Source organism: Mesoplodon bidens, assembly GCF_964165515.1.
Source record: "Mesoplodon bidens genome assembly, chromosome: 2".
Classification (NCBI taxonomy): Eukaryota; Metazoa; Chordata; class Mammalia; order Artiodactyla; family Ziphiidae; genus Mesoplodon; species Mesoplodon bidens.
Genome location: NC_138177.1, coordinates 156,516,288 through 156,539,357, shown reverse-complemented (window position 1 = coordinate 156,539,357; position 23,070 = coordinate 156,516,288). Strand labels below are relative to the sequence as shown.

At 53.3% G+C, this 23,070-nt stretch overlaps 1 protein-coding gene across 1 annotated transcript; it reads right to left on the bottom strand.

Annotated features, from left to right (window-relative positions):
* Positions 1 to 6,979: 6,979 nt before the first annotated feature.
* On the bottom strand, positions 6,980 to 22,409 carry RSPO1 (R-spondin 1). Its single transcript, XM_081223823.1, has 5 exons — positions 22,195 to 22,409; positions 10,836 to 11,027; positions 8,500 to 8,649; positions 8,020 to 8,208; positions 6,980 to 7,312 (listed from the first exon to the last, which is right to left on the bottom strand). The coding sequence occupies exons 1-5, from the start codon at positions 22,286 to 22,288 to the stop codon at positions 7,149 to 7,151; spliced, it is 789 nt and encodes a 262-aa protein (XP_081079949.1). The 5' UTR covers positions 22,289 to 22,409; the 3' UTR covers positions 6,980 to 7,148.
* Between the last annotated feature and the right edge of the window lie 661 nt (positions 22,410 to 23,070).

Below are 23,070 nucleotides of genomic sequence, written 5' to 3'. Positions count from 1 at the left end.
ACCTTGTAAGAATGGATGTGAGGGCATGGGAGAAATCAAACACAGTCTTCAGCAATGGATCTGCCCTTGGGAGACAGGCCAAGTACATATTCAAAGCAGTTGTTGCCAGTCTCCCAGCCCCTGGGTCAGATCCGAAGTCTGAACCAGAAGGGTTTTCTGTGTATCTCAACTGGCACAAGCAGTTGATGGGCCATCATCATGCTTTTCTGTCTGCTCCCCTCCTTCCGTGTAGAGTCCAGCCTTTGAAAGGTGGCTGGAGAGGCCAGGATTCCACTTGGTGGCCAAAGAGAGGTGGTTCCAGCTTCAGGCCAGTCCCAGAGTACGGCTCACTTTGGACTTTGCTCTGCCTTTGGCTCCCCGGCCCCATGGCACATCAGATCAAATGAGTAGAGAGCAGTCCAACGCCCTTTAGGATGTGGTTTCCTCATGCCCCAGGTGAAAAGCACAGAAAGGACACACTGGCTCAAACCAGGAGCGATTATCCAAATGTAAAGCCCTCAAAGATGAATCTAATGATAGAGATGTTCAGATGAAAATGCTGGGTTCTGCAATCACAAGCCTGCTCCTCACTTGGCCTTGACCCCCGAGTCCTCCCTCTTTGAATCCTCCAAGATGAGACAGTGGGTTCAACAGCCCACATGGCCATCTGCACGTGCCCTCCAGGCAGCCCTGGGGCCAGCAGAGCCAGAGCTCATGGGGCCGTCAACTCAACTTCCCCAGCTTCTTTCCAAGTCAGTGTCTTGCTCCAGCTCCCAATCCTTGAAAGTACACTTCTCATGGTCCCTGGGATTGTGACACCCTCACTGTCACCACCATTGCCAAGGGAGCCATCCAGCACTGGCCTGGGAAAGCACTTTTCTTTGTTCCTTGAGCTGCCAGCTTGTTTGACAGGCTTGGATCTGGTCTGGCTGTTCCAGCATCACTTAACCCCCTCCACTTCTCCCAAATCCCTGTTCCCCCTCTTCCAGTTCCCCTGCCCTGAAGGCTGCCGGCTTATTCCTTTTGGAGATGAACTCATTGTTGACTTTAACTCACTTCGATGTTTCCCAGGGAAGCATGCTGGCGGGAGGCCCATCCCAGCTCCTAGAAGAAGACAGCAGGGCTGGTGCCAAGACTGGGTGCCAGGGGCCTTGGAACTGCCAAAATGCCTCCCATTTTATGGACAGGCCTGGCTCGACCTGAAGACATTCCAAGTACTTAATCAGCAGCCCATGGTACATATTGGGTTGCAGAGGGAGCCCTCAGAAGCCAGCCCTTTCAGGAGATGAAACTCAGCCAGAGGAAGGAGCCGGCCTTCTCCATGGGCCAGGCTGATGCTCCGCAGATGGAAAAAGTGCCTCTCAATAACTATAATCAATAACCAAAGGCGGGCAGCTGCTGTGGCCTGGCCTGAGGGGCCCTTGGGGGCCTTGGCTCTGCCCTCTTTCCCGCACAGGACTGAGTCCAGCCAGGAATCCATCTCACCCACTACCCTGCACCAAGCTCCGGGAGAGCGAACAGGCGAGGGAGGAACCATATTTCACATACTTTCTCTTTAAAAATGTAGCCCTGTTTCGCAATTTCCTACTTAAGCTCTGGAAGGCTCTAGGGTAGGACCCAAGCCACCCAGTCCAACCACTGGCCTGGGTCTCTCGTCCTTCCCACCACTAACCTGGTAGGCTAGAGGTGGGAGAGAAAGGTAGGGACCCAGGTTGAGCAGCTCTCCCACCCTCCCCATCAGGGCTGCTGACCCAGGGTCTATTTGATGCTGAAGCCAAGCAAGGCTCCAGGCAAAACCTGTTTATTCTTCACCCTGTGTCAGCTCTTTCCCTAGGGAGAGCCAGGAGGGACACCACACCAAAGCAGGTGCACCCAACTCTGGTATGCTCCGTCTCAGCAACCCCTGAGGCACCTAATCTCTAGATTTTCTCTACACCCCTATAACTAGGCTTTTGTTCCGGCTCACTTTTACTAGCCAGGCAGCACTCTAGTCCCTTTCCAATGAATCCATTTAATCCTTCAAAAATGGGACCTGTTCTCTCTGGTTGTTTTCTCCTTCCTTACCACCGTTCATCAGGGTTTTCACCGTTTAAATCTAATCTGGACCACAGCTGGAATCAGGAGCAAAAAAAAGCCAGCACCTGGATTACGGGCCCTGTGTCAGGGACTTGAATTGGGCCCAGGAAGCTGAACTTTTTCCTAAATTCTCTCTGTCCTTCCAAACCAAACCAAACCAAACAAACCGGGGTGGAGCGGGGGGAACATACTTAAAAAAAACAAACTCAGAAAACACAATCCCATCACCCGAAATACTGAAATGGAAAACAAATGCATTCTCTGGAGAATTGATCTGAAACATACCAGAGCTGGCACTGGGTAAGGTGGTCAGAAATGTGTTAGCCCGAGCAAGTCTGCGACCCTGTAGAGGGAAAACTTAACATTTTCCAAATGACACTGTGGCCAGATAACAGCAGTATACACATCACATGCTCTTGTTGCCTAAACCTGGGAGTAGGGTTAGGAATCTTCTTCTCTTTTTAAATATTTATTTATTTGGCTGCATTGGGTCTTAGTTGCAGCATGTGGGATCTTCACTGCGGTGTGTGGGCTTCTCTCTAGTTCCAGAGCACTGGCTCTCTAGTTGTGGTGTGCGGCCTCAGTAGTTGCAGCACATGGGCTTAGTTGCCCCTCAGCACAGGGGATTAGTTGCCCCGTGGCATGTGGGATCTTAGTTCCCCGACCAGGGATCAAACCCACGTCCCCTGCATTGGAAGGCCAATTCTTAACCACTGGACCGCCAGGGAAGTCCCAGTGTTAGGAATCCTGACATGACTCCTCTCTCCAGCACACCCTCACTCTGAAAATCACGAAGTGTGACTTCTCATCCAACCTATGGTCTCCGGCCTCAGGTGGGCTGCTTCTAAGGCTGCGAGCTTCTAAGGCTGGCCCCCCATCTTGAAACCCATACCCTGCCTCCAGCTCAAAAAAAGCATTGTTAGTCTTGAAAGGACAGAGTGAGACCGATGGGGGTAGATCCAGGTGGGAATGTTTGCAAGGACACACTGGAATTGTACCTGGACGCACCAGTATATCCGTACCAGGAGAATTCCCTCCCACCGGTAATTCTGCAGATTTGGAAGCTCAGGACCCCCTGGAGCTCCTATTAAGTTCCCTCCTTTAATTGCCTAAAGCATCAAGAGCGGCTTTAGGAGGGGTGCGGAGAAGCGGAATGCCTCAGCATCACCCAGGTGATGCAGGAGATACAGGAGGATCCAGCTCACTCTGATTCTAAGATTCTGGGTTTTGGTTTTGAGGTTTTAGAGGAAAGCTGAGGGCAGTGCTTCTGAAACGTTTAACATGCATGTGAAGTACCTGGGGGATCTGTTACAAGGCAGATTCCGATTTCTAGGTCTGGGAGGGGCCTGAGAGTCTGCATTTTTAGCAAACTTTCAGATGAGGCTGAGGTTGCTGATCCATGGCCACCCTTCAAGTAGCGAGGACCTGAGGTTCTGGGAGATGAGGACAAATCAGAGCCGGAGACAGCCAAGACATGCAGGGCCTGATACCCAAAGACAGAAAAACAGAGAAGCAATGGTGCACGCAGATAGAGCCAGGGGCTGATGAGGTGGGAACAGAGAAAGACACGGTGACAAAAAGTGGGACAGAGTCAGAGAAACAGGGAGGGACAAAGGCAGAGAGACCAAATCAGAGATGGACGACGCATAGGGCTAGAGAGACTGGCAAAGACAGAGCCGGGGCGGAGAGAGAAGGCAAAGTAAGGGGCTGGGGAGAGGCCGGAGGCAGCCCGTGACCACCCAGGCTCCTGACCAGCAGCGAAGGGGCTCAGAGATATGGGTGGGTCGAGCCCCACAGTGTGTCAGGTGCACAGACCTGAGATTCCCCACTTCCAAACCTCCCAGCCTTCCCGCTCTGGCACCCCCGTCTCTTTGCTCCTATAAGAGCTGTCCTTCCCCACAGAGTCTTTCAGTACTGATTTCCCCTTCTCTCTCCTGTGTGTTCAACCTCTTCCTCTTAACTGGACCCTTCCCAGCAGGTTTTAAACATTTTCAAATCTTTCCCACCTAAAAAAAGAAAAGACACTCTCTTGAGCCCATATCTCTTTCTAGCCCCTGTCTTACTTCTCTATCTCTCGGCTAAACTTCTGGAAAGAATTTGTGCTGAATTCTGCCTCCATCACCTTCTCCAAACAGCTCTGGCTGAGGCCACTACTGGTGCACATGTTGTAAGTCAGTGGTCAGTTCCCAGGCCTCGTTTATTTGCACCTAGCAGCTTTTGGTCCTCTTGATGTCCCCTCCTGCTTGCTGGCTTCTGGGACGTGACACTCCCTTGGTTTTCCTTTGCCTGCTTGTTCTCTGACTCTTCTGCCAACCGGCCCTCTGTTACCTGATCTTTATCCTTGGAGGGCCCAGAGCTGGGTGCTGAGGCCTCTCGTCACCCAGGGCTCTTCCCAACCCACAGCCCCAGTGATCTTCTCTATGCCTGTTGGCATTCCAGCTCAGACGTCCCCTGTGCACGCTAGACCTGTATCTGTGTCAATGCAATGTCTACCCACTCTCGTCACCAGGATGTCTCATGGGCACCTCAAACTCTACACGGTCAAAACCAAAGTTTTGGTCTTCTTTCTCCTCCCAAACTGGTCTTCCTCATGAGTTCCACATCTCGGAACACAGCACCATCCTCTGTCTGGATGTTCAAGCCAGAAATGGGGACTTTGCCCTTGACACCTCCCTCTCCCTTTCTCCCCTTTTCCATGTCTGGTTTATCGCCAAACTCTGCCAACTTTATTTTCCAGATACCTCTGATTGTGTCCTCTTCTCTCCATTTCCACTGTCACCACCACGTCTCACCTGGATGACAGCAACAGCCTCCTGAACAGCTTCCCGAAAATCTGTCGTCTATACAACGGCCGACATGATCAGACTTGCCTTTTGCAAATCTGATCCTGTGGGGTGGCTGCTTAAAACTCTTCAGCGGCCTCTCTTGGCTCTGAGAATAAAGACCCAACTCTAGGCGACCTTTCTGGGAACATCTCACCTCTCTTGCCCTCCAGGCCTCCCAGCTGTATTGGCCTTCTTTCAGTTCATTGAACACCAAGCTCCTGTCTGCCACAGGACATTTGTATGTGCTGTGCCCTCTATATCGGACTATGCTGTCCAATACAATAGCCACTAGCCACGTACGGCTAGCGAGCAATTGAAACGTGGCCAGTGCAACTGAAGAACTGAATTCTTAATGTTATTTCATTTCAATTAATTAAATTAAAAATTTTAAACATATTCAATTCAGTTATCAGAAAATTTTAACCTACTCTTTAAACACTTTGGGTATGTGAATCTACTTTTCGACTTGAATTTTTATTAAATCAAAATACATATCAAGTATTCCTGGTGAAAATTTAGTGTCCGAATTAAGGTATGCTTTAAGTATAAATATACACACAGAATGTTGAAGACTTAGTTTAAAAAAAGAATGTAAAAGATCTCACTAATAATTTTTTATATTGATCACATGTTAAAAAGATAACATTTTGCATATATTTGGTTAAATATAAGATATAATTAAAATTAGCTTCATCTGTTTCTTTTTACTCTTTAAATGTGGCTGTTAGAAACATGTTAAATGAGATAAGTGACTCATATTGTATTTCTATTGGACAGCACTGGTCTAGAATGCCGTTCCTCATCTTTGTGTTAACTCTTATTTATCCTTCAGAGCTTGGCTCAAAGGTCACCACCTCTAAAAAGCTTCCCCGAAATAGGGTCTCTTATTTTTATTTAGTTTTATTTACTTTCATAGCTCTGTGTATGTTTCAGTGGTTGCCTGCCTTTAACTCCTCTCATTTATAATTATACATTTATTCAAATGATTACTTGATTCATGCCTGTTCCTCCACCAACCTCTAAGTTCCATGAGAGCAAGGCCCCTGTCTGGCTCCCCTCTGCAAACCAAACATTCCTCCAGAGCCTGGTGCCCGGATGGCTGCCAGTGGACACTTCAGAACACCACAAGAAGTGATTTTATCCCCTGTTCTACCTTCCCGTCCAACGGTCCCCAACCATCTCAGAGAGCCTGAGCACTCCCTCCCCCTAGAAGGGCCACTATAGCCCTTCAGTATATAGATTCTACCTCTCCCAGGTGAGAAGTCTCCCTTTACAGCTGACCAGAATCCTTCCTGCTGCAAGCTGGCCGAGACCTTTGTTCCATCCGTAGAGGTAATTAGAGCAGTGTTTCTCAAACTTGAATGTGCATGGCAGTCACCTGGAACCTTGTAAAAATGCAGACTCTGGTTCCTCAGGTCTGGGATGGGACCTGAGATTCTCATTTCTAACAAGCTGCCTAGTGATAATGTTGATGCTGGTCCACAGACCACACTCTGAGTAACAAAGATGTAGAGAATCTGGTTACTGCTCTACACATCCCCCAAGTTTTCTTCCTGCTCTGGACCTTCTGTAAATTAGACCAGGAGGGATCCCTTGAAATTCACTTCCTCCTCCCGTGTACTCTACCAACCCCGTACCCTGAAAAGAAACGTGGTACCTGTGGCTACTGTTGTCATTTGGTTTTCGTTTGTAATTTGAAATAAACCTTTCAGCAGTTTTCAGAGTCAGGAAAGCCCTGATATGGACCATGGAGGTGTAACAATACTCTCCGGAGATAAAGTCACACGGCTGGAGATGCTGAACACGCCTCAAGCTTGGCTGCGGTCTGCCGCACCAGGCTGGTATTATCAGCTCCTCCAGAAGGCTCCACTCTGCAGAGTTTGGGCTTGGACGCTGGAAAATGTTCCCTCTGATGTGTCCACTGGGAACATCACAAACCAAGTGTGTGCCACTAGGCCCTCTGCAGGGCAGAGATGAGCCCTCTGCCTCCCTGCCCTGCTGACCCAATGATGTCCGAGGGACAGAAGTGTCTTCCGGTAACCTCGATTGTGTGTGTGTGTGTGTGTGTCCACGTGTGCGCGTGCACACGTTTACATGTATGTCAGTTACACGTTTGGACATGGGACCTGTGTGCACGTATCTGTGTGTACGTGTATGTATGGAGAGTGTGTGTAAGCGTTGCCCCCAGTGCTCGAGTTCGGTAAAGCTCTCATCACACAGAGCAGGGCTGGACTCTTTCTGCACGGGCCCGGAGGCTGAACAGTGTCCCTAGGTGGACCCCGCAGAGGTGACCGGCCCCACTGTCCCTTGCTGCTGCTGCTGCTGGCCCTTGCGTCTCCGAGCGCCGGCACCCGCCTCCTTGTTCTCCTTCCGGCCGGGGTTCCTGTTGGCATGCTCCCGCCGGCCCTGGCCGCCTTTCCTCCTCTTCTGCCCTGTAAGAGTCAACAAAGGGCGTCCTGACACAGCAGGGAGGCCCTGGGCATGGCCAAGGGCCCGAGGAGGAATGTGGTGAGGAAGCTGGGCGGTGGGGGGAGGTGGGGAGGAGGCCCGTAGGCAGTCGGGGTCCCCTCAAGGACTCCTCTGAGAAGCAGCCACTGCAGAGGGCGCTGCAACATGGGTACTGAGAAGGGGTCCCGTGAGCCTTTTCACCCTGCACCCCTCGATGAACCAGACGCCCGCCTCTTCCTCACGTCTTCCTCGGACCTTGGATCCCAGTGGGCTGAGGGTATCTCCCAGATGGTCACTGCAGCTCTCAGGACAGGCAGGACAGCGCCCCCCCCGCCACTCCTCCACCCCAGGACACTGCCACATCATTGCCACCTGCAGGCTGTGTGACCTTGGCCAAATCACTGCACCTCTCTGGGTCTTAACACCCCCTTCCACGTCCCCATCATCTGACCTCGGAGGGCACTTCCAGTGCCGACATCCACTGGCTCAGAAGAAATGGGGAGGGATAGGGCCATAGAAGCTTCCCAGCCCATCACACAGCTGCGGGGCCCACTCTCTGCCTGGCATGGGTTTGCACAGTATGGGGTCCTGGCCTGAGCCCTCTCCTGGGCCACAGGCAGGAAGCAGAGGGGGTCAGAACTCCCGTGGCTGTGCTGACCCCCGACCCCAGGGAGGTGAGGCCGCAGCTCACCCTCCGGGCAGGGCGTCCTCCTCCCCGTGCACCTCCGGGTCTCCTTGGTGTCGGAGCAGACGGTGTGGTCCCCCCCAGGGGCGTGGAGCACCCTCCGTGTCCGCTCCTCCGAGCCCCTCCGGAAGCCACAGAGCTTCTTCTTCTTGGAGCACGGCCCCCACAGAGACCACTCGCTCATTTCACATTGTGCTGGCAGGAGGGGAGGGAAGCAAGAGGAGAAGGGGGTCACGTCTCCTCCCCTGGCCCCGGGTACCCCAGGGGAGCCCCTCCCATCTGCTCTCAGCCGCAGCCCCAGGCTAGAGGCGTCTTTAGTCCAGAAGGCAGAAAAGTCCTGAGGGAAAGCTCAGAGGGTGGTGGTGATGCGCTTTCGCTGCACAGGGCCTAGCCCACGTTCTCCCTGGCTGAATCCCCCGCCCGCCCCTCCTCCGGGGTCCTGGACCCTGGGCCACAGCATTTGCCCACCGCGCCTTCCTGCCTTACCGGGGCTGCTGCACTCCATGGTGCCGTTGGCAGCCGCAGAGCCCTCGGGACAGGCGGGATAGCAGCGGCCCTTGTGCAGGTACAAGCTCTCCTTACACTTGGTGCAGAAGTTGTGGCTGAAGCAGGCCTCACAGTGTTCGATCTTGCATTCTGAGGAGAGGGCCAGATTGGGGGCCTCTGGCTCAGCCTCGGATGGACGCCTCCCCTGGTCCCCGTGGCCACCCAGCCACGCCCACTCACACAGGGCAGGAACGGGGCCTGGGGCTGCAATTACCACAGGGGAGTCTTGAGAGGGAGAGAAAGGAAGGCAAGGGGATGGGGGGAGAGGAGACCAAAGCAGCCTCTCTTGAGGGCTGGCTGGGACTCTTGCCACGGTCAGCCAACCTCAACCCCAACCCAATCCCAGGCCCGGGAGCCCAAAGGGAGGCCCAAGAGAGCCGGTTTCAGAGGAGAGGAGATTAGTGGGGGCGAGAGGAGCGTCCCAGCCTCTCACGGCACCCCAAGGACCACCTAATCAGAGCTGAACCGAGGGATACAATGACACCCTGAGAGTGGCTGTGTAGTCTCCTCTCCCCCTATCGCTGGGCATGCACAACACCCCAGAGCCTGGTTCTCCTCCTGCCCGGGGCAGCAAGAATCTGCCTGGAGTAGGGGAGAGCAATCCCAGGGCAAATTCCTCTGCCTCTACAAGGCCGGGTTCGAGGAACCACCTTGGTTGGACTCCTGGGTCCCTCCCTGAAGCCCTCCTGCCAGCTCTCCCTCCTCTGGGGAAGTGGGGGGAGGGTGGGTTGCCGGGCTAGGCTAGAAGCTGGAGGGGTCTTTCACAATCTCTCCCCTCCTGGATTGTGGGTGGAGCTGACTTCTCCCCAGTCTCCACCCCTGAAGTCTGGGATGCCAGTTTCCCAGAAGCTGGCACAGCCAGGAACGCCCTACCCCAAATCCCTGAGGACCAAGAGGGCAGTCCCGGGGTCCTACCTCCGTTCTCACAAGCTTCCCAACGCCACCCCACCCTCCTCTGTGCCTCCTGGCCTCTGATTCTTGGGTTTGGTGGCAGGCAAAATATGAACAAAAGTAAGAATAACAGCAGCTGTTTATTGAGTGCCAGACCCTGAGGGCTTCCATATGCCTCTTACAACAACCCTAGGGGGTAAAAGCAAGCACCCACATTTTGAAGATGAGGTTTTGAGAGGCTGCGACTTGCCCAAGGTCACACAATGAATAAGCAGCGGAGTTGGGATTAGAACCCAAGTCGGCTGAACTTGGATCAGTCATTTCCCCTGAGACCTCGAAGTTATCAGCTATGAAAAGGGTAACATCACTTAAGTCTGTCTCCCTCCAAAGGTGGTTGGGAGGCTCAACTGACAGGTCTGGAAATGCCTTCTAAACTCCAAGGCTCTGAACAGAATGGGAAGGTCCCTGGCGTTGTTTACAGGAGAGTGTTCGCTGCATGTCCCCCAGCTGAGAGGGAGGTGTGACAGCGTGTGTCTTGGAGCATGTGGGACGGTAGCTGGTGTGAGAGAGCGGAGCAGAGTGAGAAGACGGGGGGGAAAGGGTGGGGAGAGACGGCTGACCAGGGCTCAGTGGAGCCAGCAGTGATTTTCTGGTTATGTGTCTCAGAGGCATCTTTCTGGCCGCAGTGCAGAGGGAGGGTGGAAGGGAACCAGATGAGGGTCGGGGGACAGATGAACAGGCTATTGCAGTGGTCGAGGAGAGACGTGATGGGACCCTGGATAAGACCATGGCAGGGAGGATGGAAAGAGGATGAAGGAGGCACAGTTTGGCTATTGGATGGATGGGGTGGGGGCATAAATAAGAGGTTGGCTCTCAGGTCTGTGGCTTGGGTGATGGGTTGGGACACTGAGAGTGACCCAATACAGGTCAGCGCAGGTTTGGAGGGAGGAGATGTGGCTATGGTATGGGTTGGAAACGTGGGTGGGATGTCTGGGGAGAGGTCTGGCCAGCAGCTGGATATTTAAATCAAGAACTCCCCTCCTGGGCTTCCCTGGTGGCGCAGTGGTTGAGAGTCCGCCTGCCGATGCAGGGGACACGGGTTCGTGCCCCGGGTCCGAGAAGATCCCACATGCCGCGGAGCGGCTGGGCCCGTGAGCCATGGCCGCTGAGCCTGCGCGTCCGGAGCCTGTGCTCCACAACGGGAGAGGCCGCGACAGTGAGAGGCCCGCGTACCGCAAAAAAAAAAAAAAAAAAAAAAGGACTCCCCTCCTCCGTATCCCTCTACTCCTCTTGTAGTCCATCAACAGTTCAAAGCACTGCCCCACCCCACCCCCACCCCATGTCCAGAGCTTCCGGCGCCCTTGCCCAGCCCCGCCCACACTCACTGATGCACTTGTTCATGTCGGGGTTGCGGGCATCAAAGTATCCAGGTGGGCAGGACGGCAAGCAGACGCCCACCTGGCGGATGTCGTTCCTCTCCAGCAAGATGAACAGCTTGGGTGAGCACTTAAGGCAGCCGTTGACCTCCGAACAGAGCTCACAGCCTTTGGCACAGGCCTGGCTCCCCTCGGCGCTGACTGCAAGGATGGAGCAAGGGTGAGAGGCAGCTGTGGGAGAGACCTCCATCTTTCCCAGGATCCCACAAGGATGGGAAGTGAGTAGACAGGAGTTTCAGCCCGTAGAATGAATGTGCTTCTCAGAAAGCACAGGCCAGGCTGGTAGCTCTCTGCAAGGCTGCTTTATAAACCTCCCCGGTATCTGCTTTCAAGCGAACTAGCACAGCAAGGGCTGCCATCCACCCTAAATGCCTCTATTAGGTCCAGGCACAACACAAACTCACCCTCCAGGCTTGCTCCATCATCCCCAGAGGAGGCACTGAGGCTGCACCCATCCTGGAATTTACACATTCCCTCATCCCCACCCCCACCCCAGAGGAAGGAAAGCTCAGGCTCAGGTATGGATGGAGGGCTTTCGTCCTTGAGAAAATTTTAAGGACAAGAGGAAAAATGAGAAAGAGGCCACCTGCCCAGAGACAGGAAGACAGCTGGAATAACCCGCGTCTAGAACAGTACTCTCAAGCAGAGATGAGTCTGTTCCCCAGAGGACACTTGGCAAAGTCTAGAGACGTTTCGATTATCACACTGGGGAGGGGTTGCTAGTGGCATCTGGGGGACAGAGGCCAGGGAGGCCGCTAAACATCCTACGATGCGGGGGGCAGCTCCTATAAAAACAATGTGGCCCAAGATGTCAAAGGTGCTGAGCTTGGAACCATCCTTTGAGCCAGCATGGTCCCCAGCGCCAGCGTTGAGTCTCAGACCTTTGATCTTGTTTCCTCATTCACTTGTTCAACCAACACTCACCCGGCCCCTCCCAGGTACCATGTGCAGTGTGAGTGCTGGGGACGTGGAGGGGAAGACGCCTGGCCAAGCTGAGCTAATCTCTCAGGGGTGCAGACGGGCCTGCAACCAGGAACATGCTGGCAGCCACAAGGCCAAGCGATAGAGGACCCAGAAATAAGGAAGGAAGGAGTCACAGAGGAGGTGCCATTTGGGCCAGCTCTTGAAGAATAAGTAGTGATTTGTCCATTGGGAAGTGGAGACAAGGGCCCTCCAGGGGCAAGACCACAGAGGCGCAGAATGACCCCAAGAGAATTGTGGATAATTTGGGGTACAAGTGAAAGATAAGGTGTCCTATCAGGAGGGGCCTTTTATATCATGCCAATGGACTTGAATTCCATCCTGTTGGGCAGCGTTTCCCAAAGAGTATTCCTTGGAACGTGATTCCCCTAAATGTTCATAGAAGGATGTAGAGAAAAGGCCATTGCACCAGGTGAGACTGAGAACCACCGGATCCAACAAGTCTAAACAGGATTCTTTACTGCAGGACTTTTTGCAGCCTTTATTATGCTCCTATGAATTAGAGTGACTCTCTAAAATGGGGAAAGAGTGAACTGCACCTCTGAGACATTTTGGCCACAGAATCCTTGTTTTGCAGAGTTTTGGGGCCATCTTTCTCAGAGCTGATTAGACAACAGGAAGTCATTGGCAAGTTTTAAGCAGGAGCAAGACCCAGTCTGATTTACATGTTGGAAAGCTTCCTCTGCAGCCTGGGGAGAGACCAGAGACCGGAGGACCTTTAGGGAGGATGCTGACCAGATCATCCAGGTGAGAAAGATGAGAAAGTCTTTAACCAAGTTCTGTTCAGTGGAGATGAAGAGAAAACGATTTGAGAGTTGCTTAGGGAATACAATCAGTACGGTCATGGTGACCAAGCATAGCGGGAGGAGGCTGCGGTGCTTCCCTGGGTTCTGGCATAGGGGATGGATGGGGCCAGTCACTAAAAGAGGAACCAGGCAGCGAGGATCTGTAGATACAGGCTGGAGGCAGAGAGCCAGGGGAATCAGAGCAGAGATGGCAGGGGGTTGTGCCGCAATGGAGGACCCAGAGCTCAGGCTTCAGCTGGCTGGACCTGAGCCAATTGCCCAGCCTGTGACCCTGGGTGAAACACTGCATCCTGTGGGCCTCCCTTCCCACCACCAAAATAGGGAGATCAGGATGCCCACTCTGCAGGGTTGTGGGGAGGAACACCTGCTCCAGGAATGATCCCTGATTTCAGAACAGGGGAACGAGTAAGAGACAGGTGAACAGAAGAGAAGAGGGGAATAACAAACACAACAATAAAACAACAACAACAGAATCGTAATCATAATCATGGCAGCTTATTCCTGAAGGTTGAACACTTATCCTGTGGCAGGCACTGCTCTCAATGCTTTACAAGTATTAACTCATTTGAACCTCACAACCCGTGAAGGGGGTACTACTACTTTTTTTTCATCCTCTTTCTCACAGATGAGGAAATAGAGAGGTCGAATTACTTAAACAAGGTTTCACAGCCAGTATGTGTTCCAGGCAGAGGGGACAAAGTTTATGAAAGCCAGGGGGTAGGACAATACAAGGTGACAGGCAAACTGAAAGCATGGCCAGACTGATTTTTTAAAATAGAGAATTTATTTATAGAGAGTCAATGTTACCATGTAAGTAATCAATGAATTTAAAACTTAATATCATTCTTGTTGGTTGGGTCATTGTAAGAGAAAAAAAAAGGCTCCAAAGGTGGTGTCGAAGTTATGATGGAAACCCCTTGGGATTAGTTTTCCACTTCGGGCCATTATTCAGCTGTATTACAAATTAATGTCACTGTAGATTTTAGGTATCACTTTTACTTCAAAGATATTAAGTTGTCTATACTCAAGGTTTTTATTTAATTCATTATTGAAATGAATGCTCCTTCTAGTTTTTTGCCTTGGTTTCAAAAACCAAAGTCATCCAGGTGTCCCAGTTGTGGGCCTCTATCACTATGCTCCCGTAACTCATTTATTCGTTCCTTATCACTTTTCTTAAGGACAGATTTGCAAAGGGCCTTCTCAGAATCCTGCTGCCCGCCCCCCACTCAACCAACAACAGATCTCTGTGTGCATCTCCCTTCAGAGCTCTCAGTGACCCGCAAGAGAAAGTGCGGCCTGTGGGGGATCTGAAATTAGTTCAGCATGGCTGGTGTATGGAGTGAGTGGAGAGGGAAGCAGGGGCCAGAGGAGGAACAGCCTCGAACCCTTATAAAGGAGTACGGACATTACCCTAAAGGCCATGAGGAATCCCTGGGGGCTTTAAAACAGGAGACATGGCCAGGATTCCATTTTAGAAAGATCACTCTGTGGTGTGGAGACCAGATTGTAAGGATGGCAAACCTGGAGGGAGGAGGACTCCCAGGTTCAAAGAGATGGAGCTGAACCAAGAGGATGGACAGGTGTAGACACAGGTGAGATATTCAGGCGGTAGAATCAATGAGACTAGGTGATGAACTGGATGTGGGGTGAGAGCCCGGGGAAGGCACACAACAAGGATGATGCCTAGGCGTTGGGCTTGGGTGGTGGGGTAGCTGTTGGTCCTTCACCAAGAGAGGGCCCACAGGAGGAAGAGCAGATTTGGGTGGAGGAAATGATGACTTGTGTTGAGTTTGTGGTTCTCATGGGACATCCGGGGGGAGGTGTCTACTAGGCAGCTGAACCTGTGGGTCTGGAACTCAAGAGAAACATTTTACCTGGAGATTGAGACACAGAGTCCTTAATATAAAACAGTCATCAAAGGCCTAGAGGTCCATGAGACGACTAGGAGAGAGGGTGCAGACAGTGAGAAGAGGCATTAGCCATTGAAGAGAAGGACAGAAAAAGAAGGGCCAACGAAGAGGCTGAGAAGGAGCACCCAGACAGGTAGGGACACTCAAAAGCATGTTGCATCACGGAAGCCAAGAGAAAAGGACACTCGGGCTTCCCTGGTGGCACAGTGGTTGAGAGTCTGCCTGCTGATGCAGCGGACACGGGTTCTTGCCCCGGTCCGGGAAGATCCCACATGCCGCGGAGCGGCTGGGCCCGTGAGCCATGGCCGCTGAGCCTGCGCGTCCGGAGCCTGTGCTCCGCAACAGGAGAGGCCACAACAGTGAGAGGCCCGAGTACCGCAAAAAAAAAAAAAAAAAAGTGGAGAAGAGGACACTCAAGGGAGGAGCGGGGAGCCCAACGCCAAATGCTTCTGAGATGTCACGTAAGGAATCAGCCACAAACAGGTTGTTGGCATCCCTGGTGGGGGTGGAGAGTGGAGGGCAGTGGCTGAAGGGTAAAGGAAGGTGAGGAAAGAGAAGCATCTCATTCAGGAGACTGGCTATGGAGAAGGGAGAGAACTCAGGGATCCGTCCTGGGAGCCATCATTGGGGGTTAAATCCGTGGGAGAGGAAAGCGTCCCGGGGGAAAGAGCTGTGCAGCTTGAGAAGAGGATCAAGAGCTGTGGCCCGGGCAGTACTCGCATTCAACACACAAGTAGAGGAAAGTGCCTGGAAAGAGGCTGAGAAGGAATAGTTGGAGAGATGGAAGGGCATTGAGGGGGGTGGTGGGATGGAAACCGAGTGGAAAAGGGCGAGATCTGCGGGGACCGGGGCTGGGAGGAGACCATGACTGGGGAGCCCTGGACAAATCTACAACACGTGCACTGAGGTGATTGGGTGACCTCAAGAAAGGCAGTTTGGTGGGATGCCAGCCAAACCACAGGGGGCTGAAGAGTGAGTGGAGGGGATAGAGGTGGGGGTGGGTAAAGTGAGGAGAGGGACAGAGGGGGTCAGAGAACACAGACAGAAAGGAGAGACCAGCTGGGGGTGGGGAATGTGATCACAAGACAGAGGCAGGGTGAAGTGATGGAGTGAAGACCCAAGGATAAGAGAGGGTCAACATACAGAGCTCAGGTGGTAAGACAGGCCTTGAGGCTTGAGGCTGGGGTCAGGGACAAGGGACTAGGGAGCTGAGCTCCATGAGGTCTGGGGGCTCAGGAAGGGAGAGTGGTGTTCAGCAAGGAGGAGAGGGGCTTGGTGATGGGCAGGGGCAGTCCAAGGAGGAAAGAGACACTTCTCAAGGGGAATGGGACCCAAAGGGTGTTCTCGGCTTAGTGACGCAAATAGATGGGCAGCGAGTGGATGGAAAGCCAGAGTGGACGGGGCTCTGTGTGTGCCGGGGTGGGGGGTGTCCAAGGAAGATGCTGGGTACGGGCAGAGGTTACATAATAATTCAAAGGGAGAAACTGAGGCTCATTCATTCCACAGACGTTCACCGCACACCTAACACGTGTCAGAGCTGCCAGGAACTGGGGATGTGGAGGTGTAGCAACAGACGCCCACTGAGGGCTGGCTGCACATTGTGAGGACTGTAGGAGCGATGAAGGGCATGCCCTTGTGCAGCAGGCTAGGTGAAGAGGGAGTGCCGACAGGAGAAACAGCCTGTGCAAAGGCTCTGAGGCACTGACCATCCGAGGGCATCCACAGAATGGAAAATAGGGCTTTAGTCTATTGACAGGGAAAGGGACCTCAGAAGGGCGTGGTCAGATTCACAATCTGAAATGCTGCCTCGGGCTTCTGTGCCCCTGACAGGAGGGTTGCGTGCAGGGGAGGCAGCCTGGCAGGGCTGGAGCCTGGCTGAGGATGGGTGGGCTCAGTGATGGGGAGGGCGCTCAGGGAGCTGATGGAGCCTCCTTCCAAGCTCTTCACGAAACCCCCTCATGCAGTTCTGCCCTTCCCACCCCCACCCTACTGCCCCCGCTCCCAGGCACTCAGTGGAGCCTGAGTGCATGAGCCAGGAAGGCAAAGCTGTGTCCTCCTCCCTTCCCTGGTGCTTCTCGCCCCCTTCATCCCCATGCAAACCCCTTTCGGGCTGATGTTTCTACAGTTAGGCCTTGCCCCGGGGTGGCTCAGCCCCCACCCCCCTGAAGAATGGCTTCTGGCCACAGTGCCTCCTCTCCAGGGACTTCACTTCTCCCAGGTCCCCAACTTTCTCATCTCGAGATCTTTCCAAAACCCCAATTCTGATGGTGTCACACCCCTGCCTAAAACCCATCCATAGCTCCCTATTGGCTGCAGAATTAATACCCAGCTCTTCCACCTGGCCTAAAAAGCTTCCATAGGCTGATCCCATCCACCTCATCTCTTCACACTACCTCTAAGCAATATGGAATTGTTTTTGTTCCTCTGAACACATCACACTACTTCACACCTCTGTGCCTTTGCTCAAGTTGGTCCTTCTGCCTGGAACACCCTCTGCCTCCTCTTGAGCTTAACTCTTTCAAGCCTCAGAACTAAGGTCACCTCCTCCAGGAAGTCTCCATTGATCTCACCTCCATGTAAAATCTGGATGGAGTATTTCTGTGTGTTCCCTGCCCCCAGTACTTGAATCCATCATGGTAGATATCACCTTGTGTCGTTATTATCTGCTAATATGTCTTTTCCTCCCATTAGAAAGAGCTTGGGAGGGTGGAGCCTGTCTTGTTTCTGAATGGGAGCCCAGTAAGGGGTGAGGCTCCACACAGGGATAGGGCTCCCCCAGAATGTAGGGCTGAGGATGTGGTGAGTGAGGCAGAGGCTCAGGGAGGGGGTTATATGGATGGAGCTCACTGGGGGGCTTGATAAAGTGTGGGGAGCGGGACAGGATAGGAATGAGGAGTTACGGGGGGGTGGGTGAGGGTCAGTGCCAAGGGAGGGGAACTCTCCATGACCCAGAGGAGGGCTGACCTTTGTTTGGGGGTGGTATCTAGTCTTGGAGGAATTAGACTCGGTGAGAGAGCCCTGAGTTAAGTGGGCGGAGGCAAGGGCGGGGCAGGGGGGTGACAGGAACTGGGACCTCGCTGAGCGGGTGGAGGCCACATGCTCTCCCAGGAGATGTGTCCAATCCTGGTGCCCTGGTGCCCTGGGCACATCCCCCGGGAAGATCCGGCATCCTTTAACTCAGCTGTGAGCTTAGTTTAGACCCACACTTTTTCCTCGACTGGGCCCAAATAGCCTTTAACTGGCCTGTTTGCCTCCCATCTCGAACCACCTCCCCTCACCCAGTCCTGCAGCTGGACCACACTGCTCCCCTAATTCAGACCTCTCCGTGGGTCCTCATTACCCACAGCTCAAGTCAGGTCAAGGGCAAACTCCTCAGCCTGGCGGGTACCAAGCGCTCCACCCTCCGACCTCTGCCCACTTGTGCGGCATCGCTCCCAGGATGCTCCCTCAGCTCCAGGCAGCTTTCCTTGCTCTACCCTAATGGGTGTTCAGCTTTTTGTTTTAACAGCACAACCCTTCTTTTCAGTAGAAAACAGCATCCACGTCTAACACAGAATGAGCAGAGCTGCTCCAGTGAAAACCTCAGGGCTCCCTAGAACTGCACCCAGAAACCACTCCTCCAGCTACCCCTTGCTGCACCCCATTTCCTGCACAGTCTGTGCCTCCTCCCAACTCCTCACCTTTGGACAGGCTGGTCCCCTGGCTGGAGTGCCCTCCGCCTCCCCCACCACCCCCCACTCCCTTGCCTGCACATCAGCTACTCATCTTTAAAATCACATCTCAGGAGTCACTCCCTCTGGGCCCTCGCAGCCCTCCTGGTTCCTTTCCACATCCTCTACACCAGGTTAAATGGCCTCTTCCCCCTTCACCCACGGGCTCCTCATGACCCGTCTCTGCCACCCGGGGCCGGCCTCTGGGGGTTCGCAACGGGCGAGTGGGGAATGGCCCAAGGAGTGAATGGGGCTTCAGCCGGGGAAGAGGGACTCTACAGACGGTTAGTGACGGAGGGGAGGAAGGCTCCAGTTGGAGGACGGGGCAGTGAGAAGGGGCAAAAAAGGGGAGTCCAGAGAAAGACAAATATGATACGATATCCTTTACATGTGCAATCTGAAAAAATGGTACCAATGAACGTATTTACAAAACAGAAATAGAGTCACAGCTGTAGAAAACAAACTTATGGTTACCAAGGGGGAAGGGGAGGGGAGGGATAAATTGGGAGATTGGGATTGACATATACACACTAGTATATATAAAATGGATAACTAATAAGGACCTGCTGTATAGCACAGGGAACTCTACTCAGTGTTCTGTCGTGACCCGTACGGGAGGAGAATCTGGAAGAGAGTGGATTTATGTACACGTGTGGCTGGTTCACTTTGCTGTGAGGCGGAAGCTAACACAGCATTGTGGATCAACTATATTCCAATAAAAATTAATTTAAAAAAGGGGGAGTCCAGGGCTTCCCTGGTGGCGCAGTGGTTGAGAGTCCGCCTGCCGATGCAGGGGACACGGGTTCGTGCCCCGGTCCGGGAAGATCCCATATGCCGCGGAGCGGCTGGGCCCATGAGCCATGGCCGCTGAGCCTGCGCGTCCGGAGCCTGTGCTCCGCAACGGGAGAGGCCGCAACAGTGAGAGGCCTCTGTACCGGAAAAAAAAAACAAAAAACTAGGGAGTCCAGCTCTGGAAGAGTCAGGGTTCAGTGAAGGAATGCAGGCTTCATGGGGGCAGGACTGAGTGAAGGGGCCCAAGAATCAGATGGGAGAAGGGTCTCAGTAAGGGGAGGGGCACTCAGTGAGAGGCATGGGGAGGGAAAGAGGGCTCCGTGATGGGCAGGAAATCCAGGTGGGAAGGCAGTCAGCAGAGGGCAAGGGTCAGTGAGGGTGAGTGAAGAGAGGGTTCGGGGAGGGGAGGCGTCCTCAGTGAGTGGGACAGGAGGAGGACGCCCTGTCAGGGTTTGGGACTCACAGCTAAACTTCTCGCCTCTGTGCAGGGACACCATCTCTCAGACCTGAGATCACACATTTCTGGGCTCAAAACTGGTGTGTGGCTCTGGATCAGAGCTATACTGGGTGGCTTCTGGTGGCCCCACTGGCATGCAGTCACGGGATGGCAGAGTCGACAGACCTGAGGCTCATATACACAGCAAGCCTGCCTCTGCCCCCTAGGCTGCCCACTGCCCTTGCACGTGGTGGGGGCCAGAGCAGCCACATGTGCTGTCCCCATCCTTTCTTCCCTCCTCCACTCCCATGGAAACCCTGGGGCAAAATGGTCCACAGGTTGTTTATATAATAATGACACGCATCTAAAAGAGAGGATATATGTATATGTATAACTGATTCACTTTGCTGTATACCTGAAACTAACACAACATTGTAAATCAACTATATTCCAATAAAAATTTTTTTAAAAAGGGCTTCCCTAGTGGCACAGTGGTTGAGAGTCCGCCTGCCGATGCAGGGGACATGGGTTCGTGCGCTGGTCTGGGAAGATCCCACATGCCGCGGAGCGGCTGGGCCCGTGAGCCATGGCCGCTGGGCCAGTGCGTCCGGAGCCTGTGCTCCGCAATGGGAGAGGCCACAACAGTGAGAGGCCCACGTACCGCAAAAAAATAAAAAAATAAAAAAAAACAAAAAAACAACGACATGCATCCTGACCATACAGAGCTTGATATTTCACAAAGGTTTCACAATATGTGTACCTATTATCTCATGTAACCCTCACTGTATTCCTATACAATCACACTTGCAGCTTTCTGGTTATGATTTCACAAGTATTGCCTAGCAATGTCTACCCCCATATCCCCCCGAACCTCTGTCCATTTTGGACCCTCGTTGCATCTTGAGTCTTTCCCACACTTCTCCCCAACCTTGTCGCATCCTTGATGGTGATCAAGGATGTCTGTCAGTCACACCATTTGGTAATAAACACTGGGCTACATGCTGTCGAGGCTGTGAGATGTGGCTCTATCAAAAGTGGGCACATCAAAATCGCTGCATTTGATTGGCTGTTGCTGGGAGTGGCCCATTCTGATGGCCAGGCCAGTACTTTTCTCTTTTTTTAGTGCAAAAGATGGACCCAGGTCTTCTGACCCCCTGGTGTAAGTGAGTGTGCGGCTCACCAGTGGAAGCGTGGCCACTAGTGCACATCACATGACGATGAGTGGCCTCTCCCATTCTTTCTCTCCTCTCGGAAATAGAGGAGACTGATTATAAACCACTAAACCGCATCTGGCCCGTGGAGTCCAAAATATTGGCCATGACAGATGAGAAGGGAGGAAAATCAAGGCCTCGCTGCTGATTAAACCTAACCGTCTCTAATTGTTTGTTAAGCCAGGGATTTTCAGCTTCACCAGTTCTCTGAGCTTCTCTCTCTGGGCTGGGTTCTGGCCTTGGCCACTCCCGTGGAGACCCAAAAAAACTCCATTGCCTTTCAGCCTTTCCTGGCGGACCTCGGTCGGAAGGCCTCAGAAGTGAAGCAAGAGGTGGTCGGACTAGACTTCAGAGGAGCTGTCTACCTGGGGGCGTGACATCTCTTCCGGGGGATGCTGAGAGACAGATAGGCTTGGGTCGGGCCTCCACCCCACTCCCTGGCACTGTCCCTCACACGCAGTGGCCACTCCCACGACATGATGGCAGGTACTGAACCCCCATCCCTGGAGGCATCAAGTGGAGAATGGGGGACCTGCTCTCAGGACTGCCTAGGATGGGATCCTGGGAGGGACGGCGGGGATGGTGGGGAGAGGTAAACTCCTTCAGGCTCTGTTTTCAAGAAGACTGGGCTCACAGGAACCAGGAGACCTGGGTTCCAATACTGACTGTGTGTCCTTTGGAATGTCATCTCTTCCCCTTTCTTAGCCTCAGTTTTCCCATCTGCACAATGACAGGATTTAATTTTTTTAGGCTGTGAAGACCCTTTCCTCCAATGACATCTTACGTGGAATCTTCCCAAAAGCAGGGAAGAGGGACGCTGCTCTGGTTTGAAGGTGGGGGGGGCAGCCTCCTGCCCACGGCCTCCCCTTCACCCCCCAGCACAGACCTCTGAATCCCACTGGGCAGGGTTAAAAACCACAGCAGTGGACTGTCCCACAACCTTCTCTGCTCCATTGTTTCTGCCCCGTTATCTGGGCAGGGATGTCTGTTGCCCACCATGAGGCTGTGTGGGGTTCCTGGCCCCAAGGGGTTAAGGGCTGCACTTCAGACACCACTAAAAGAAAGGAGCCCTGAACTCCTCTCCATAAAGGGGGGACACTGAGCACCCCAGGAGCACTGGGCCGGGAAGCACTTCCATGGATACCACACAAAGCTGGTGTTATATCAAAGGGCAGAATCCACAAACTGGACCCTCACAAGAGAGGGGTTAATCTAGAAAGCAGAGTCTACAAAGGGGAAAACAGACAAAGTGAGTAATCTACAGAGTGGGTGATCTCAATAAATTAATCCACACACTGGATAATCCACAAACAGGATAGTCTACTGAGTAATGTAATAGACAATGTAGAAATCTGCAATGGTCGTCATAGAATGAAACGACCAAGGGCCCTAGTCCCCAGACAGCACCCTCACCACCACCACTCCCAAGGCCCACGGTGGTCCAGCCGCATCCGTTACTCACTCCGCCTCTGCCTCTTCCCCTTGATCCCCCGGCTGCCGGCAGTGAGATGCATCCAGCTCAGAACCAGGGCCACCACACACAGCCCAAGCCGCATAGTCACTCGCCAGCTCCAGGCCCCTGGTAGGAGGGGTGGTCTCTGGGGGGTGGATGGCACAGGGCTCTTGCTAACGCCTCCGGGGCTGGGTCAGCAGCAGGAGGCCCAGGCCTGGGCTGTATCCCAAATCCACCATAATCTCAGCTGGGGACAGAGAGGGTGTGGGGAGCCCACTTCTCCATCAGCCCATAAGGAGGTCCAGAGAGCTTTCCTCAAAGGCACCTTGGGGTGTCACATGGGAGAACTCTTTGTCCTTCAGCAGGGACACCTCCAAAAACCAACCTGTTGGGGGAGGAGAGAGAAGGGTTAATTCTGGGGAACCATGGGGCCCCCCAACCTATGCCACCTACGCTCCCATGTGGTCCCCTACCCAGGAGACTGTGAGAACTCAGAATGTTTGGACATTACAAGTTACCCACCTGGCACCCCCGTAGAAGAAATCTGCTCCTCTGCCTATCTTGTAAGAGTCCCTAACATGGGATGGGAGTTGGCTACCCAAGTCGTTGGAATAGGGTGGACACTCAAATCAAACTTGTGGATCACTGGAAACCAGCTGCCTGGTTTCCAGCCTGCCCAATGTTAGGAAGTCCTTCTTTAGGTCTACCCTACAGACTTCATGCTGCAGTAACATCATGTCTCTTAAAGAGCAGCTCTCTCTGTCCTTCTATGAGTGACCCCTCAGCCTTCTCTCCCCAGTGCTGAGTCACCAATGTGCCTTTCACCTGCCTGGAGCTAGAGCAGTGGCCCCCGACAAGCTCGCAGACCCTGCGTGGCCCTCTGGG

What these genes read in the sequence shown, in the direction of transcription:
- RSPO1 (XM_081223823.1), bottom strand. Translation starts at nt 22,288, where the DNA reads ATGCGGCTTGGGCTGTGTGTGGTGGCCCTGGTTCTGAGCTGGATGCAT. An exon ending in CGACATGAACAAGTGCATCA is followed by an intron (nt 8,650 to 10,835) that starts GTGAGTGTGGGC and finishes CCCTCTCCTCAG; the next exon opens with AATGCAAGATCGAACACTGT. An exon ending in GAGGACGCCCTGCCCGGAGG is followed by an intron (nt 7,313 to 8,019) that starts GTGAGCTGCGGC and finishes TGACTCTTACAG; the next exon opens with GGCAGAAGAGGAGGAAAGGC.